This window comes from Crinia signifera, chromosome 5 (assembly GCF_055691185.1).
Source record: "Crinia signifera chromosome 5, ASM5569118v1, whole genome shotgun sequence".
NCBI classification, from domain to species: Eukaryota; Metazoa; Chordata; class Amphibia; order Anura; family Myobatrachidae; genus Crinia; species Crinia signifera.
In genome coordinates this window covers 287368197-287386388 of record NC_139221.1, presented here as the reverse complement: position 1 = coordinate 287386388, position 18192 = coordinate 287368197, and the positions used below count along the sequence as shown (strand labels likewise).

Here is an 18192-nt window from a genome sequence, read left to right as displayed (position 1 = left end):
CCGCAAGTGCCCTCAGCCCATTAGCCACAAAATCCATCATTGCTTCTGCAACCTACAATGAAATGACCACATAAAAAGGTACACCTACAGTATGCAAAGGATGGTCCACAATAAACTCACGTAGAAACATATGAATCCATACGTACAATTGAAGGGCGCCCGCTCAGGTCCCGAATATCCATAATGATCTACAATTATGTCAAAATAATATAACCTCACACAACTATTTTATATCAAATTGTTTCTTACATGGAACACTTAAACACTAATTAAGTAATATCTCTAATAACAATTGTACATGAAATCATGTTGTCATACACAAGAAGGAAGAATTGTAACAAATATGTTAGATGGTAAAGCATGGGGCATCAAAGTGTGCGCCTTCCGATGTTGTGAAAGTGCATGTTGTAACATGAATAACCACATTGTTAACTCTAACAGCATGGCACAAATGTCAGCTCTTGCTGGGACATGTAGTTCACCAATATATGGAGGGCCACAGGTTTGACACCTGTGTGTTAAATGGTGCCCAGGTAACATGATTCATTAATGCAAACAAGCATTTGCAGAAAAAATAGTGTGTGATCTGTTAAAAACTGGTGCATAAATGATTACTCTTACATTGTTAATGTATATCATCTCTACAATGAACATGGGTAACCTTACCTTACACCTGGCCACAATAAAGATCTGGAGACAAATGATCCTAGCATCAAGCCACTATTTATAGGCCTATCACATGTAATGTGCATGACATCAGTGATGACTATTGCATGAGTTGTGGACTGAATATAAAAATGGAATGGGTTACTTACATTTGTTGTACATACAAAACAATAGCACAGTACAAATGAACATTCACAGATAGCATTTCTGTTTTTCAAAAGTAGTAGGTGGACATTGTTGAAAAATTCTGAAAATTTCAACTAAATCAGACTTGGAATTTACGCCAGGTTTTGACCAATATAATTGCCGCTGGTATGGGCGTGGCCTATGCGCCGCACAAACAGCACGATGTACGCTGCCGTACGAAACGCTGCTGTAAAGAACGCAGGGTGTGGCTGATGTACGCCAATGACAGAAATGTGTATATAAAGGTGTGCTAGAAAAAAAAAATGGTGTTGCAAACATGTCTGGTTCTCAATCAGAGGGAGAACAGGAGTATATGGGCCTCCTAGCTCGCCTGGACTCCAGCACCTCCTATGTGCCCCTCACCAGAGACCAGCCATTGGGAGGTGAGCAGGCAGCAGGGCCATCAACAGCAGCCCAATCGACAGATGCCCATTCTGCAGCTGGGCCATCTTCTGCCTCAGCAGAATCATTGGGAACACAGCAGGTGGCTTCCCAAGAGAGTAGCCTGGCCAGCACTTCAAGTACAGCGACTGGTGGCCGTGGCCGAAAGAGGCCAACAGAGGAACCAAGCAGCAGGAACATGGCATTCAAACCGCAGGAGCTTGCTGGTACCCCGTGCACGGGATTGGATAGAGTGTCCACAGGAGAGGTTGACACACACAAGGAGATGGAAGATTTGGGAGGATATAACTGTGGAGATTAATGCGGTAGCTCCACAAGTTCGTGAGGCGGAGCACGTGAAGAAGAGGCAAGTTCAAGTGTGTTACATTTGAGCAGAACAAGACCAGTAATATTTTTATTAGATGTTAGATGGAGTTGGTAAATGGTCGGTCACGTTGCTAGGAGCAACAGACATGATTGCCATGTATATATTTATTGTAGGGTGAGTGTGAATGTATCTTCTAAGTGTTGGTTTTATAGTTTAACATAATGTAAGTTATGTGGAATGAAGCACATGTTGTAATCTGTAGCAGATTCCAATGGATGCTACATCAAACGTCAGGAGTGACATGTAATAATATGTAAACTTTGGTTGCAGGTGGCATGACTTCAAAACCAACCTCAAGAAGAAAATGACCAAACGGTGGGAACACAGCCACACCTCTGGGGCTGGCCCCATGCCAGGCCGCCTGAAGCTCACCCCCCTGGAGGAGATGGCTGAGGGCTGTATAGCAATTGAGGAGGTCCGGGGGGTGAGCAACATGGATAGTGAGGCCCCAGTGGACGTTTTTGCTGCTGATTTAGAAGGTCATTTGTTTGCATGGCATAAGTAGTTTTACAAATTTTCAAGGAATGTGTTGTAATTGTAAGTTTCTCTTTCAGCAGCATCCCCACCGTTTGGTCGTGAAACTCTTGAGGAGGCGGAGGAGTCAGTGCCACCTGCCACCAGTGGCAGCCATGTGCAGCAGCAGCAGCCAACGGCCACACAGGATTTGGACAGGTAGGTGCAGATGCTTGGGCAGATTCGCCAGCAGGGAGAGTTAGCATCAGAGCGGCTGCGTAGTACCGAGGAGGTCATGCAGGGTATTGTCAGCACCCAGCAGGCAATAGCTGGGAGCCAGCAGGCAATTGCTGGGAGCCAGCAGACAATTGCTGACACCCAGCAGGCCATGGCTGGCACCCAGCAGGCCATAGCTGCCAGCCTGCAGGTGCTGGCAGATCAAGCCCTGCGCCAAAATGACCTCCTCCTCCACCATAATGAGCTTATGGTGGAGCTAGTTACCACCAATAGGGCCCTATTGTCAGTCGTTTCTGGTGCATTTCCAACACCAGCACTCCCTGCTGGCAGAAGGGGAACACCATCCCCCCCTTCAACAGCATCTGCTCCACCTGCCCCACCATCCCAACGTGGCCGTGGCCGAGGAGCTGCTGCACGTGACAAGGGCCCTACCACGGCCAAAAAGACCTGCAAATGAACTTGTGTCCACAATAATCTCCACCCTTATGTCTTCCCAAATCTTTCATTTAGCTGTGTGTGTCAGCTTCCTGTGTGCAACCCAATCCCGTGCACAGGGTACCCACATTTGCCCTCGGTTCGAATGTTTTGTTTGGTTCCCCTGTTGCCCTCTTTCGCAATGCACGAATGCACACCTTCCAGAATTAGTGCACTCCCTCGTGTACGCCCATGTTTACGCCCAGTTTAGCCCACTTTGAAACTACGCCCCTGTGTACTTCCGAATGACGCCCATATTACGCCCATATTTCCAGAGTGAATACGGTGCACTTTTCTGTACGGTATTAGTGAGAACGAGTACGGAGACCTTGCGTGGCACATGCGCATAGCGTTGCCCACGCATGCGCAGACGGTTAAAATACGCCATCCGAAAGAATTCGGAAAATTACGCATCGACCAGAATAAGGCCCATTATCGGTAATTAATATTATTAATTACCTGTCTTGTGTCTCCTGTTTCTGTACTTCGTCAATGATCGTTGTCTTGAATCGAAGTTTGCAGTCACCTGAAAAAATATGAAAAGAGGTGTAATAATATGTTCTCGATGCACATTGACACAAAAAAAAGGCACTATACCTGTATGTACTGTATCAATCAATCAATCTATGTTATCTATCTATCTATCTATCTTATCTATCTTATCTATCTATCTATGTTATCTATCTTATCTATCATCAATTTATCAAAAATTGGTGGGGCTTAAAAAGGTCCCCACTCGACACTAGTGATACGCTTCTGAGGAAGCGCGCTTAAGCTGATCACTGCTGCCGACTGGACCCCTTGGGATTGCCTGTTGTGGACCATACTGCTGTCTGCCGTCAGTCCTTTGGTGGATTCTCTATACCCCATTGTGGGTTACATGCAAAATAAACCCTTTTATCATGGTCATCCAAAAGTGACCCACACATTTAATTGTGTAAGTGTGTATACTCAGGGCCGAAACTAGGGTTTCCGGCGCCCGGGCCAAGGCAGTCATTTGGATTAGAGACGGACGGAGTCAAGCTGCCGCTACAGCGGCTACCCGGAACCCTGCTGACTGTCACCGGACCTCCACCGGCTGTCCCCGGACCTGACAGCGCCCCCCCCCCCCCCCCCCCCCACTACAGCGGCCGGTGCGCGTGACCCTCCCAGCCCCCCCCCCCCTCTAGTTACGGCCCTGCTCTGGCGCCATGCTATCTTCCGGCGCCTGGATTCTCTTTACAGCAAAGCATAGTATGACTGGGGCTATATATCCAAACAGTAATATCATTTTATTCATAGTGACAAATGCATGTTTCCCTGTCAAGATAAATGTTTTAAACCATGTGTATTGATGTACAGTAATGTAGATGCTATTGGCACAGACCTGTGGTATACGAACGTTGCGTCAACACACAAAAAGTTGACATTGCGTCGACCACTGCAGGTCAAAATGGCTTAGCCTTAGGTCGACACCTGAAATAGGGCAACATGGTTGGAAGGTCGAAACAAACATTAGGTCGACAGTCAAAAGGTCAACATGGGTATTTGACTTTTTTTCTGAGCCGACATGTGCCGACAGGCGGTACTTCGTGCCATACCATCCACTAGGGCATGGAGGGAGAATAGAATAGTGTGCAGAGCGCAGTGAGGCATGTCAAGGGCAGCGAGCCATGCAAGGAGACGCAATGCAGCGATACAGTGTCCATGTCGATCTGACGACATTCGGGACAAAAAAAAACAGGAAAAACACATGTCAACTCTTTAACTGTCGACCTAGACACTGTTGACCTAATACTTGTGTCGACCTTCCAAACATGTTGACCTTAAGCATGTTGACCTATTTGAGGTGTCAACCTTTGGGGGGGTCATCCCAATGACCCATACCCAGACCTGTGGGCATCTCCCAATTTGTGCAATGTTCACTGTAGACAAACAGTGAGGGGTCTTTGGACCTTATTCTGGATGACACGCAGCGCTGCTTGTCTTTTTGAGCCCGCCCTCCACTTGCATTGCCACCTGCCCCCTTCGCAGTGCGAATTCACCTGCATGGATTCCAATGGATGTTTTGCATAAACATCGATTCGCAGCCTATTATGCGACACCCACATCATGCGATGGTCGCCAACCATTGAATGATGTGGTGCATACACTCTCAGGTGTCTTTTTGCGTGTGTCCTGTACGAGGACAGGGCGGGCAGCTGACATCTGGCAATGTCAGCTGCCTGCCCCCGGTACCCGTGTCATTGGGACATTAGCATGAGAACGCCCAGCATTTTCATGGGAATGCCCATGAAACAATGGGTGCATCCCCCGGCGCCCAGCCCCCTGCCCACACTGTTGTGTGAGAGCACCCGGCGAATACTCTATTTGCTGTGGCCCCTCGCACACAGAGCATGCACGTGCGCATAGGAAAAACATTACATTGCGCTCCCATGCAAATTTGCATGGGAGCGCATCAATCAGAATCACCCCCTTTGTGCAAACCACCCACTCCCGCTAGTGCAGATGCCAAGCTGTGCCTAATCCATGGTGATTTCTCTAATCTGCTTGCCCCCGCCCTGTGCCCATTATAGATACATCTATGGCATCAGTATCGCTATGTATTCCACATTTGATAGTTTGCATATAAAGAAACTCATTTTAGGCATGATTGCTGTGTGATCACCACAATTACACAGGGTTGCCTACTGGACTTCCCTGGTAATGTATGATTGCCAGCACCTGTGGGAGCTAGGTAAAGGTGTGTCACCACAGCTGATGGCAATCATACATTACCAGGGAAGTCCAGGAACAGAGCATTTTCTCCCACATGGAGAGGGTCAGGTAGGCGAGTATGCTACAAGGATATCCACTGTAAAAACTGATGTATGCTTATATGAATCCTGAAAGCCTGGTCTGCAGAGATTATAGAACATTGGAGAGTAACTATTTTGGTGTAATACGTGATTTGTTGTGAAAATAAGTTTGACAACTGAACTGTTATATTGTGTATAGAAAAGAGACTTTTCTGCACTGCGGACATTGGGGAAACAGTCAAAGTTTGAGATTCATCTAATGCTGCTTTCAGACTGCATAACTGGCTTTGACCCTGTATTTGAAAACGGGTCTGCCAGGTAAAACCCCTTTGACACCGCATCTTTTTAATGGTATATTACCGTTTAAGTGCCTTTTTTTTACCTGGCAGACCCGTTTTTGGAAACTTTTCAAATACAGGGTCATGCTAGTGCGGTCTCACGAGTCCCTGTGGAGCTGCAGGCAGACCCCTCTCCCCAGGGCAGGTCTCTCCTGTACCAATCTCTTGGCACTGAAGGAGTTAAGGGCATGTTCTGAGCCAGCATATTGAATGAGCCGTCCACTCATTACATATGCGCATATGTAATGAGCGGCTGATTACATATGCACATATGTAATGATCATCCGGCTCATTCAATATGCACTGCGCTGGGGACCAATAGTGTTCACTGATGCCTGGGTACCATTTCAAACCCATTCAGACAGCAAAAAAAACGGGTCTGAAACGGGTAGGACCCTGCTTTTTTACAGTTTCCAAAAACCGGTATTTTGGAAAGGTAAAATCCCTCTGCAGCATTCAGACTGCACATATTACCGTTTTGAAATGGTTAAAAAACAGCAAAATACAGGTTAAAAAGTGCGATCTGAAAGGGGCATGTGACTCATAAGTAGGGATGGCCATGAACCATCGATGATTCAAAATCATCGATGGTTCATGGCCGACGTCAAATACTTTTGCCATCGATGGGGGAGAACCAGATGGTTTCTCTCCATCGATGGAACAGCAAAACGATGTTTTGCTTCTTTTTTTTTTTTTTTAAGTGCCGGGACACGGAGCATAGCTCCCCCCCCAACACCCGCGAAGCCCCGCCCCCGTGTTTTGATTGGCCCACATGGCAACCATCGATGGCAATGGCAACGATGGCCATCCCTACTCATAAGCACATGAGCAGGAGGCTGGGTCTGTGCATCAAGTCAGGCATCTTTCCTTAAATCAATCACATGATGGGCCTGCAGGCATCTCATAAACAGGAGGAGGGATCATGGGGGTGATTGCCATTACTTGCAGCTGTGAGTTACTGATCCCAGTGTAATAAATGCTGGTGCGCTGATCTTCCTCCAGTTCACTTACTTGTCAGGGCTGAGGATGCAGGTTGCAGTGCTGGGAGGGTTGGTGGTTCTCTGCCTGATATCTGGCATCCAGGCAGGAAAACGTGAGTGCGGGTGTTTGGCATATGTGGGCTATACTTCTGTTGTGGTTACTGTGTTATTGCAATGCAGACTCTTATTTTCTGGGGGTTTGTTTTTATGGGGGGAGGTCTATGCTGATCACTGGGCATTACTGAAGTACTTAAAGGGTTAATGCTTTTTAAACTCTAAACTGATGATTGGTGGCAGCCTCCTTTTCTGCAGCTGTTGTGGAACTACCAATTCCATTATGATGGGTATATTGGTAAGCCTGCTATGGCACTAGAACTATTGGAGTGTTTGTGAATGATCCACTGAATGCAGCTGAATCCTCACCAGTGACCAGTATGCCAGAGATCAAGCATTTTGTGAGCAGCGACGCAACTTGCATGTGCACACACTGACTGAATCCTGCAAAGAGAATGTAGTGCTGTAGGCTGTCTGAGAAGAAATAACCACAAATACCCCCTCTTATAGGGCCACGCTGCAAGTGTAATATCCTGATTGTGTGGGCTGCTTCCACATCCTAGCTTGGCAATAGATTTAAGGACAACCTGTAGGACCACCAGGGCCGGATTAACAATGGGCCTGATGGAGCTACAGCTCCAGGCCCACTCTCCAAATAGGCCCATTTTGTAGATGAGGACTGGGGCTTTCCAACGAGCCCAGCCCTGTGTCGCTAGTCCCTCAGGAACCAGAGATACAGCTGGGCAAAGCTGGAACGTAAAAGGTATAAAAGGGGCCAGTCCCTGCATTTTATGGATTGAAAGGGGTATTATTTCAAATAACCGGGACCTGCAGTGCTCTGAATACAGCCAGGCAGCCCCCCGCTCTCTGCCTGGCTTTCAATGGCTGTCACTTCTGCTCAGCGGCGGCTGTCCCCCAGTTACCTCAAGCATATATTCCCCTTGGCAATGAGCATGTAATCCCACATGGCAACGAGCATGGAATCCCTGCCAATGAGCACGTAGGTAAGCAGCACTTATGTAGCATAATTTTTAATAGGCATTATGGTGTTTGGCATAATACATAATGGAGATTATGGTGTGTGGCTTAACATGTAAAGGGCATTATGGTGTAAATTTTTAATGCGCGCCTTTGTTGCGCAATGTTCCTGTTTCTGGAGCAGATTGTGAATTTTGGCTCAATCCGTTTGGTATAGTTTGTATTTTGGCTCAATCCATGTGGCAAAATGTGAATTTTGCCTTAATCTGTGTGGCATAATGTGAATTTTGACTCAATCTGTGTGCCATAGTGTAAATTTTGGTTCAGTCGGTGTGAATTTTGGCTCATTCCATGTGGCATAATGTGTAAGAGGCAAGTACTGTATAAGGGGGTTACTATTGTGTCACATGATTTGTATATATGCTCTCAGTGCTGGCGATACATGGAAGGTAAGTATATCTGCAGTTTATATTTTCCCTCTTTTCTGTGCCAGGCCCTTGCATATGCCAACCTCTTTGCCATTTTCCACCCTATAGTAAACTCTTTGCATTTTTCCTATGCAAGCTCCCTGCCTTTTCCAGTACGCACACCCATAAACACACACACACACACACACACACACACACACACACACACACACACACACACACACACACACACACACACACACACACACACACACACACACACACACACACACACACACACACACACACACTTTATATATAATTAGTTGAAAGTATTTACACAAATAGAGACACACCCATGAGCAGACCACCCAACCAGAACAGTGGTCATGCCCCCCACATTATTAGGTGATGGCCACAACCCCTATTATTGTGAATAATAGGCCCTTGATCATTTTCAGCTCCAGGCCCATTTAGACCTTAATCTGGCACTGAGGACCACTGATGTGTTCCGTTTTCCCCCACCCCCTTCAGTCTAACTACTTATTACCAAGCCATATTTACAGTCTTATGGGTGGTGGTTACCTTATTTTGAAGAGTATTGGTTTTTGTGCCCACAACAATCTGATTCTGTAACTTTATTTATTCCTTTAAGTAAAAACCGCAATATCTGGTTGTTCTGGTGCCCATACACGGAGCGTTTTGGGCTTTTCATGCAATGTGTGCTCCCGTGCACTTCACATCCAAAAAGTATGTGCTGCCTGTACTTTTTGGACTAGATTGCATCTAATTCAAAACGCACGTTGCACATCTCAGTGTATGGGCAGCATTGGAGAAAACCGCACCTCAGGTTACCTGTTCGTGTGACTGGGTCCTGGGCCAAAATTATAGGAGCCATGACCTGGCATTTCAACACTGGTTGCTACAGGATCTTCCTGGAGTATGGTGCGGTGGGAACAGATAACCCGGGTCGAACAACCTGGGTCCTGCGCAAAGTACAGAGGAGGCATTAATGTCAGCAAGTGCTGCCTCTGCTCTGCCCCCTCCTGTATGACATCACTGGCCCCTGGTAATAAGCCGGGTCAGACGAGGAGCTTGCAGATGGCAAATGCTAGTTCACTCCTGGAATGGATCTGTATCTTAATTCTTGGTGTGACAACCCCCCCCCCCCCCCCCCCTGTGTAGAAGTCTGTGGCTGCAGGTCCGGATAACTGTTTTTGGAATTTCACCAACTAATCTCCTTATACAGTTATATCACAATACATTGTGTAACTTGTGAACATGACTGCTTTGTTTTTGTTTCTGTAGAAATTACCCCAAGACTTGCTCTCCTGCCCCCTTGTGACACCACTATCTGTGAGCTGCAACCAGGTGTTACCTGCCCTGGGGTGATGCCAAAGTGCAGTCTTGTATTCAGTGGCAGGAGCCAGGTGCTGGACCATAACGTTACAGTGCAGCTCCTGTCACTGTTGGAGCTGGAACTGCACTCCCTGGGGGCAGGATGGACCCCTGGAAAGATGGAAAAATTGGGGATCCAGGTCACCTGCACATGGTGTCATATGGGCAAACTACCCCCCTGCCTCATGCCAATCAGCTTTATTGCTGATGTGCATATATATGTAGACACTGTAGCATCCATGTTTGCAAGTTATGTTCACTTGAGAGTTTACGAAGTTTCATTAAACAAAGGTTCCTACATCTGCATTTCTCTGTTGGGTCATTCACACCCTACTCTGACACTGAGCACTGACAAATGAAAGTCTGGTAGCACTGACAAATGAAAGTCTGGTAACTCAGGTGCTAACGAGTCCATATGTTCTCATCCATTGAAGTTAAATCGCTGCTTATACCCCGTTCTCCCTGCAAGGCAAATTACTGGGTCTAGCATGTCGACCCGGTAATTTAGACCATCCTATAAAAAAAAAAAAAAAAAAACACTGAATCTGACATTCAATTAACCAATCACACACCGCCTCCACCTGTGTTAAGTACAAGAATGTCTTATTCCTTTACCTTAATTTTGTGATGGGCTGATGACACACACGATCTGTCTGGTGGGAACAATCTGGCCATGTATTGGAGAACATGGCAATCTGCAATTTGCTTCCAAACCCTTGCAAATATACAATGGTCATTCAGACATCATTCAGACAAATTGATTTGATCGAAAAGATTTGTCTTAATAGTTTTTGTCCATTTGTGAGCAAATGATGCAGTTCATATGCTTTCATTCATTACCAAATGTTTGTTCTCACCAGACAGATCAGACGATTAAAGCTTTTGGTGTACCCAGCTTTAGTAGTGCACCTCAGGATCCTGGCACCCCAGGCAGCTGCCTAATGAAGGTTATATGTTACAATAGGTCTTCCAATGACTGACTTGTGTTGAGGGCTGCTATGATGCAGTTACCACTCTGCACTTCTATGAAGGATAGCTCTAATACTAGAAATGGTCAAATGACTGGTTCTCTTGTACTTGGTTTTATTAGAATCATATGACCTGCAATGCATCTAATTTCCGGATAGCTTTAACATGTAATATCCTGATGGCTTAATTAAAGCTAACTTCCCGTCTAGTCTGCAAATGGTGTGTTTTTTTTTTTTTTTTTTTTTTTTTTTTTTTTGTTCTGGCTACTTTTTGTAGGGTGATATTTAGTGAACATACATAATGGCATGACCATGAAATGTTGACCTGATTAGAATGTCAACTTCTGTGGGTTGCTAGGTTCATTTGCTCTAGCAGTGTCTTCTGAGCCCAACAGTGACATCCGCCGGACTTTTAGTAGAGTCTTCATGTCTGTAAAGCTAAACTCCCCTCCTGTAGCCTAAAGGCCCATACACACTGGGCAGTTTAATCATTTGAGCAGCTGTGTACGGGGCAGAGATGTGCAGTGAGTGCTGATGCAGCCTCCCGCATGAGTGTACGGGGCAGCGATGAGTGTTGCTGCACGCTCTCTCATCGCTGGCCCTATTACTTATCTCAGGGCTGGGCAACACCGGCCCTCCAGATGTTGATGAGCTACACATCCCAGCATGCCTTGCATCAGTTTCAGCATGGCCACATAGCAAAACTAATGCAAAGCATCCTGGGATGTGTAGTTCATTAACATCTGGAGGGCCGGTGTTGCCCAGCCCTGCCTTATCTGCAGGTATTACCAGAAGATGTGCGAGGGAATGGACTGCTTTCCATGGCGTCCCACTATGGAAAGCCGTCCACCCTGGGGAGAATCGCTAAAATGGGCAAAACTCCTCCCCCTTCATAATCATTATCTATAAACACTGAGCAAAAACTCCCAGTGTGTATGGACCCTTGCCCTCTGCTGCTAGTTTAGGCAGAATGTTGGCATTTCACCTGTTGGCACTATACAGGTCAACACTGTGAATGGATATGTTCAATGTTTACGCTTCCACAATATCTTTGCTATCCACATTTGAACATCTTGCTCTTGTATGGTTGGGATGAGTTGGCTTAAAGTAACTTTCCCTTAGAGATGAAGTTCTCTAGACCATAAGGAATTTGTGTATTCAGTACTCAGAAACCTGGTGTAGGGCATTCTTCTGTAGTGACGGAATGAGATTGTGCTCCCTAATTCTTGCTAAGAAGATGCTGCCATGTTTAGTCTACTAAGACTATTGCTGCTCAGACCTGACTTAGTGGAGTACAGTTGACCTTGGTAAAGAGACCCCACTTGGAGAAGGGGTCTGTCTAGTGACTTAACTGTAGCTACCAGTAATTCATGGAAAGAACTGTAAGCGGTCATCAAATCTCACTCCATGGAAAATCTATAGAATCAGAACACCCCCCCCCCCCTTTATTTTTTATTTTTTTAATGAAATTCTGCAGATCTTACAATTTAAAAAAAAAAAAAAAACTTATGTCCTACCCGGGAAGGATATGAGGACTCTTACTAGCTATCTGGAGAAGACATATTGATTAGGGTATTCATGTTTTTAGTGGGGAGAACTTTTGATAACCAGTGATAATGTACTAATGCAGGATATTGCATCCTAACAGGATTTCAGGATGTGATGGAATATGGAAGGAGCTACAGCAAGGAAGGCCACCATAACCATATACATGGCTGGCTTCCTGACAGCAATACATGGGATGAGACGCTCTATCCAGCCTGGAAGACTAATGATCCCAGATGGGAGAACTGCTGGAAAGGTAATAACATGGTCTGGCTTACTTTTACTCAACCTGGCTCACGGTTTAGTGAGTGTCCAACCCTGCATGCTACCCAAGCTGAAATGGGTAACTTTAACTGGGAGCATTTACACTGCTGTAATCCTGTTGGGGGGGGCGGTGGGTTAAGACCATGGCTCTTATTCAGATCTGATTGTACTACAAATTTGTTCTCAAAATGGGCAAAACCATGTGCACTGCAGGTGGGGCAGATGTACCATGTGCAGAGTTAAATTTGGGTGGGGTGTGCTGAAACTGAAATCTAAATTGCAGTGTAAAAATAATGCAGCCAGTATTTACCCTGCACAGAAACAAAGTAACTCATCAGACTTGAACTCTCGATCCATGTTACATCTGCCCCACCTGCAGTGCATAGTTTTGTCCCATTTTGAGAACAAATTTGTAGTGCGATCAGATCTATATACATTGTTTCTGCCTGGTGTCCTGATCTGACTCCTCCCATAGTCTTGGCAGGTACAGGCTATTCAGAGGACTCCATAGGAGTAAAATGTTCTCTAGCTTGGAAACTATCTTTAGTGTGTGTGGGCGCTATGTCCTAGTACCAACTAGGGAATTGCTGATCCTAGAACTGAATGGTCTGGTTATCTATATTACAATACACTGTACAAGAGGATGTGGCACACTGCTTGTTCTGCTGTACCCAACACTACCGATTATTCACTGAAACCTGATTTGTGTAACTCTCTATGGTGTTCCATTTAGATGGCAAAGTGTTGGCAATCCTGACCAGTGACAGCCCTGCGCTGATAGGGTCGAATGTTACATTTGCTGTGACTCTGAAGTTTCCCAGGTGTCAAAAGGAAAATGAAGATGGGGATATTGTCTATGAAGGAGGATGTAGAAATGGTAAATGACTTTCTGGCATATTCTACAGGTGTAGAATTTCAATGCGTGCAGGTCTAACTGGTCTACTCTTTAGCTTCCTCCAGTTACCAAGACCAGTATGTTTACAACTGGACCAAGTGGGAAGATTTCTGCAATGAAGGAAACTGCAGTTTTGTCAACAAGTATCCAGATGGAAAACCATTCCCACACCACCACAAATGGCAACATAACTTCATTTACATCTTCTCCACACTGGGTTGGTATAAGTCAGTCACGTCAATATTCTAGGCCAGCACTACTTCCTAAATGTAGGACTGTATATTCTTAAAGGGTCTCTGCTTGCTTAGATCGCTTTAGATGTGAAGCTTGAATATAGGATCCCTGGCCAAAGGGGAAATAATTTGGATGTATTTTATTGACGGTTTGCACAGGAGTCACTTGTTTGTAATGTAAAATGATCTCCTTGAGGACTAGAACAAGAATAGAAACCATAAATATACTAACTTAACCTGGCATTTTGATACCTAGGCCAGTACTACGCCCAAACTGGGAAATCTTCTGCCCTCCTGTCATTGAACACTACAAACATCACAGCTGGCACACAAATGATTGAAGTGTCTGTCTTCAGAAGAGGAAACCGAAAACATTATCCTGCTGCCAAAGCAAGTGGTATCTACATAGTAACAGGTAAGTCTGAATGTGTAGGTATATGTTGCTTAACTTACAATGACGTAATATCTAATGGTGCATATACACTGTACAATCCGAGCAGCTGTGGGGTGCTGGCATCTACAAGGGCCTACACATTTGCCTCCTGCAGCATGGTCCTCAATAACAATCCACTTCCTCATCTGTACAAGCAGATGGCTCTTTTACTAACCACGGGAGTGCACATTAGATGTCAGTGGGTGCATACACACTGGGCGATATACTGAGCTATATAGTAACCTATTAAGGCTGAAAAAAGAAGTTCGTCCATAGAGTTCTCTGTTGTAGTTAATGTCTTCAGGCTCCTATGGCAGGGCTTGCCAGGTACACAAAGATTTGCCTGCCACCACCTCACCAACAAAGTGACTAAGATCCTCCATTCAATATGTTGGACCAGACCTCCCAAATGGGCACGCATTCAAATGTGCCTGCCTATCTGGTGTTACTGGTCACCTGTTTATTGGCTGAAGGACCACTGTATCCCATGCAGATGCATTGGCTGTGCTGTAGGGTCATCCTCATATCTGAGACCGAATTGGTGTATAAACGCTCCAATCTTTCTATGGCATATTGACCAGTGTGTACGCAGCATACCAGTCCTTGAGCATCTGGGTAACTGGTATCCTGAACTATGTGTTTTGGCAAATCTGCAAGATGGTGGATTCCTAAACCAATGTTTGTCTCTTCGGTACCTTCTAGATCAAATTCCATTCTATGTTAACATCTCCCAAACTAATGATAAGAATTCCTCAGACAACCTCTTCATCAAGGATTCTCCTATTAAGTTTGACATCAAAGTCCATGATCCAAGCAACTACCTCAAGAATGCTATAGTGACATTTAAATGGAACTATGGAGACAGGAATGGCTCCTCTGTTTCCAATAGCCCACTATCTAGTCACACCTACTCCACACTGGGGAACTTCAGTCTGAACCTGACCATCAAAGCAGCCATTCCTGGCCCCTGTCAGCCTGTTACTCCTACCTCAGTCCCTACAACACATCAACCAACAGTCCCTACGACACATCAACCAACTACTGAATCGTTCACCTCTGCAAATTCAACTGGTAAGTTGTAATGTCACCTAAAAATATACCCTCTTCTACCTCCCAGAAAATCAATGTCTGTCTTTGGTTTGCAGACAATTCAACTGGGCTGCCATCATTTGAGGCTGAAGCTGATTTGCTAACTACTGAAAGACCAGATGTTACCACTGCTCAGACAACTGTAATGCCTACTACTCCTATGCCTGGCTGCTTTATCTACAGATATGGTTACTACAACACTAAAATTACAGTTGTAGGTAGGTTGTAACAAATCGCTGACTCTCTCTGGCTCCAAAAAGAGGCAAAAGAGGCAAATCGCATAACTATTCTTTATCTTTCCTAGATGGCATTTTAGAGGTGAACATTATTGAAATGACAAGTGTCCAGGTATCTGCTTCTCAGATTGCAAACTCACTGATGGACTTCGTAGTGTCTTGCCAAGGAAGGTGAGTACTGTATCTGTGTGAGGCTTAAATGTCTGCAATAAACAATTTGTTTAAAATCCAACATTCTTTCCAGCCTGCCTACAGATGCCTGCACAATTGTGTCAGATGCTACTTGCATGGTTCCTCAGGATATGATCTGTGAAAAAGTTCTGGCTTCTGACCCATGCTTGGTGACTCTACGCAGAGCCTTTGTAGAACCGGGATCCTACTGTGTGAATATCACACTGAGCGATGATGCAAGTCTTGCTCTTGCTAGCACGCTGGTATCTATAAAGGGAGGTAAGTGACTTTTGCAATGTGTGTATAACCAAACTTAGAATTTTGAAGCTCTTGCTGTGTAGGACTTCTTGTTAATGTCTAAGTATATAACCCACAATCACTTAAATTTTGAAAGACTTGAGTAAAGGACACTTAATTATAAGTATGGATGCTATCATTTTAACCTAAAGGAACAGCCCGAGTTCAGCACCAGTTTTCAATTACCTAACCGTTTGTTCTCTATCTCTAATCATGCAAGGTGACTACATATCTAGTGCAGGGTCACCCGCCATCATGCAGTAATCCTGTCCTGTTTTTTTTTTCTTCAAATCCAGCCATCAAATATTCTACAGTAATTGGCTTTGTGTCCATTCTGAAAGTAGAGCCCTTCAAAGTTCCTTCCTAAACTGAAATGATGCCATTGTACAGATAGAGGGATGTTCTATTTAATTTTGCTAAAAGAATTGTCTCCAGTGTGTTATGCTGACCCTACTTCCTTGCATTGGGAAACATTGGTTTATGTAACATTGGTATACTTCAACTCTAACTTCTGTAGATGCTGGAACTTCCAGAACTGTGTCGGCGGTGCTGATTCCTCTAGCTTTGGTTGCCCTTATTGTTGCAGTAACTGGCGCCCTTCTTTACAAGTGAGTGGTCTTTGTTACAGTGGATTTCCAGGGGCTTGAGTGACTGCTTTATTTTGTAGCAAGGGTTTCAATGTTAAGTATGCAATCTTTAGAAGCCAAGCTGTTTCTGATCTGTGAAATTTATCTTTTTTATTTCTCAATGTTTAATTTTTCTCCCCAGGAAATACAAACCATACAGACCCATTGAGCATTCTGCAGACAAAAGTGGTGGACAAGGGATAAAGGTGTACTTCAGTCAGATTAAAGAGGTTTTCTTTCAAGGAAACCATGAGCATGACCCACTCCTGAAGAGCAAGGCTGGAATAATCTAATATTCAGTGCGTACATATGTTAGACTGAGTATCCTGGAATCGTTATCAATGTTTCAATATATAAAGCCTCATTGGTCAAGTAGAAATCTTTCCATTAGCAAATCTTTGAGGCCAGTGGCAGCTTGGGAATGGCTGTAGCTAATAGCTACTGGTGTAGGGGTTTCACCTACTGCCTCCGGCTTGATATGGGTACATTGAGACCACTCTTACATTGGCTGGCCACTGGGTATATGTGAATACTAATTTCTGAAATGGGGCTTGTGCAATTTTAACTAAAAGGTACCAGCATAAATTGCCCCACCATTACAGATTCATACTCCCTTTTCATATACATTACAGTTAGTGGTAAAACAAAATGGTACAAACCACTAAAGCTGATCTTGTCTGCTGTAATTGTATACATGTGCACTGGCTGAACTCTTCACTTTGACTGACTGTGCTGTATGTTTTGTACGCACAATCTAAATGACTTGCTGTATATTTGCAGCTTCAAATATCTGTCATTTGTAACCGAACTGCTGTGCTTTAGTAACTTATCTAATAAAGGTAATGTTTCTGTAGCCTCTTGTATTCTGATTTGTGTAGCTCAATATAATATGGGGAGTTCTATGGTGTGATATTAAGCTCTAATTTTGACTACAGTGCATATATTCAAAATCAGAAAAAAAATTGTCCTGAATTGCAGTGTATAGATTGTAATCCTGAGGATCTTCCTCCCCCTCCCTCCCCCCCCCCCCCCCCCCCCCCCCCCCCCCCTCTCCCCGGGGGTTGGCATGGTAAGAAAATGTTCAGGAAATGCAACTTTATCTACTGGTATAGGCAACATTTCAAATATTGTATGGCTGTGGAGGGAGTTCAAGTGGAATAGTCGGCATTATACATCAACAAAATCTTAATGTTTATGCCCCTTGTGACCTCACTAGATTTATGCAATGCTGGTGGGTGACTAATCTCTGACCAGACACATAGGTAGGTAGTTCTTCTACTGTGGGTGTGGTATGACTGCTTAACAATCAGGATCCTGACGGTAAGTATCCCGACATTGGGGTCCCGGTGCTCTAACAGGGGGGAGTGCAAAGATGCTTTTCGGGCAGTCATCCGGCACCCTATTCTGTAATCTGCCTCCCTGTACCTGCAGTTCAAAGTAAGATCAAAGCATGGACCTCTTAAGGTGGCCATACACCTACAGATCAGATTAATCTTCAGATCTGGCTGGTTGGAACACAAATCTGGTAACATCTGAATGACAGTTTGCCATAATTTCCAAGCAAATGGTAACTGTCATTTGCGCTTATTCTTAACCATGTTTTTGTATCAGCCAGATATGAAGATAAATCTATAGGTGTATGACCGCCTTTAGATTCATAACACCAATGTCCCTCCTTGCTTGACTCTGTGGTGCTACAGTGAGGGGTGAGGCATAAT

General features: G+C 44.8%; 1 protein-coding gene across 1 annotated transcript; it reads left to right on the top strand.

Annotated features, from left to right (window-relative positions):
- Positions 1 to 6835: 6835 nt before the first annotated feature.
- On the top strand, positions 6836 to 17328 carry LOC146081158 (protein QNR-71-like). Its single transcript, XM_083189167.1, has 11 exons — positions 6836 to 6993; positions 12334 to 12486; positions 13228 to 13371; positions 13445 to 13606; positions 13879 to 14037; positions 14758 to 15126; positions 15201 to 15362; positions 15449 to 15551; positions 15625 to 15830; positions 16366 to 16456; positions 16617 to 17328. The coding sequence occupies exons 1-11, from the start codon at positions 6927 to 6929 to the stop codon at positions 16765 to 16767; spliced, it is 1767 nt and encodes a 588-aa protein (XP_083045293.1). The 5' UTR covers positions 6836 to 6926; the 3' UTR covers positions 16768 to 17328.
- Positions 17329 to 18192: the final 864 nt, after the last annotated feature.

Excerpts from the sequence above, each read along its gene's own strand:
- LOC146081158 (XM_083189167.1), top strand. The coding sequence starts at position 6,927 with ATGCAGGTTGCAGTGCTGGGAGGGTTGGTGGTTCTCTGCCTGATATCT. Across the intron at positions 12,487-13,227 it reads ATGGGAGAACTGCTGGAAAG|ATGGCAAAGTGTTGGCAATC; the intron begins GTAATAACATGG and ends TGTTCCATTTAG. Across the intron at positions 13,607-13,878 it reads TTACATCTTCTCCACACTGG|GCCAGTACTACGCCCAAACT; the intron begins GTTGGTATAAGT and ends TTTGATACCTAG.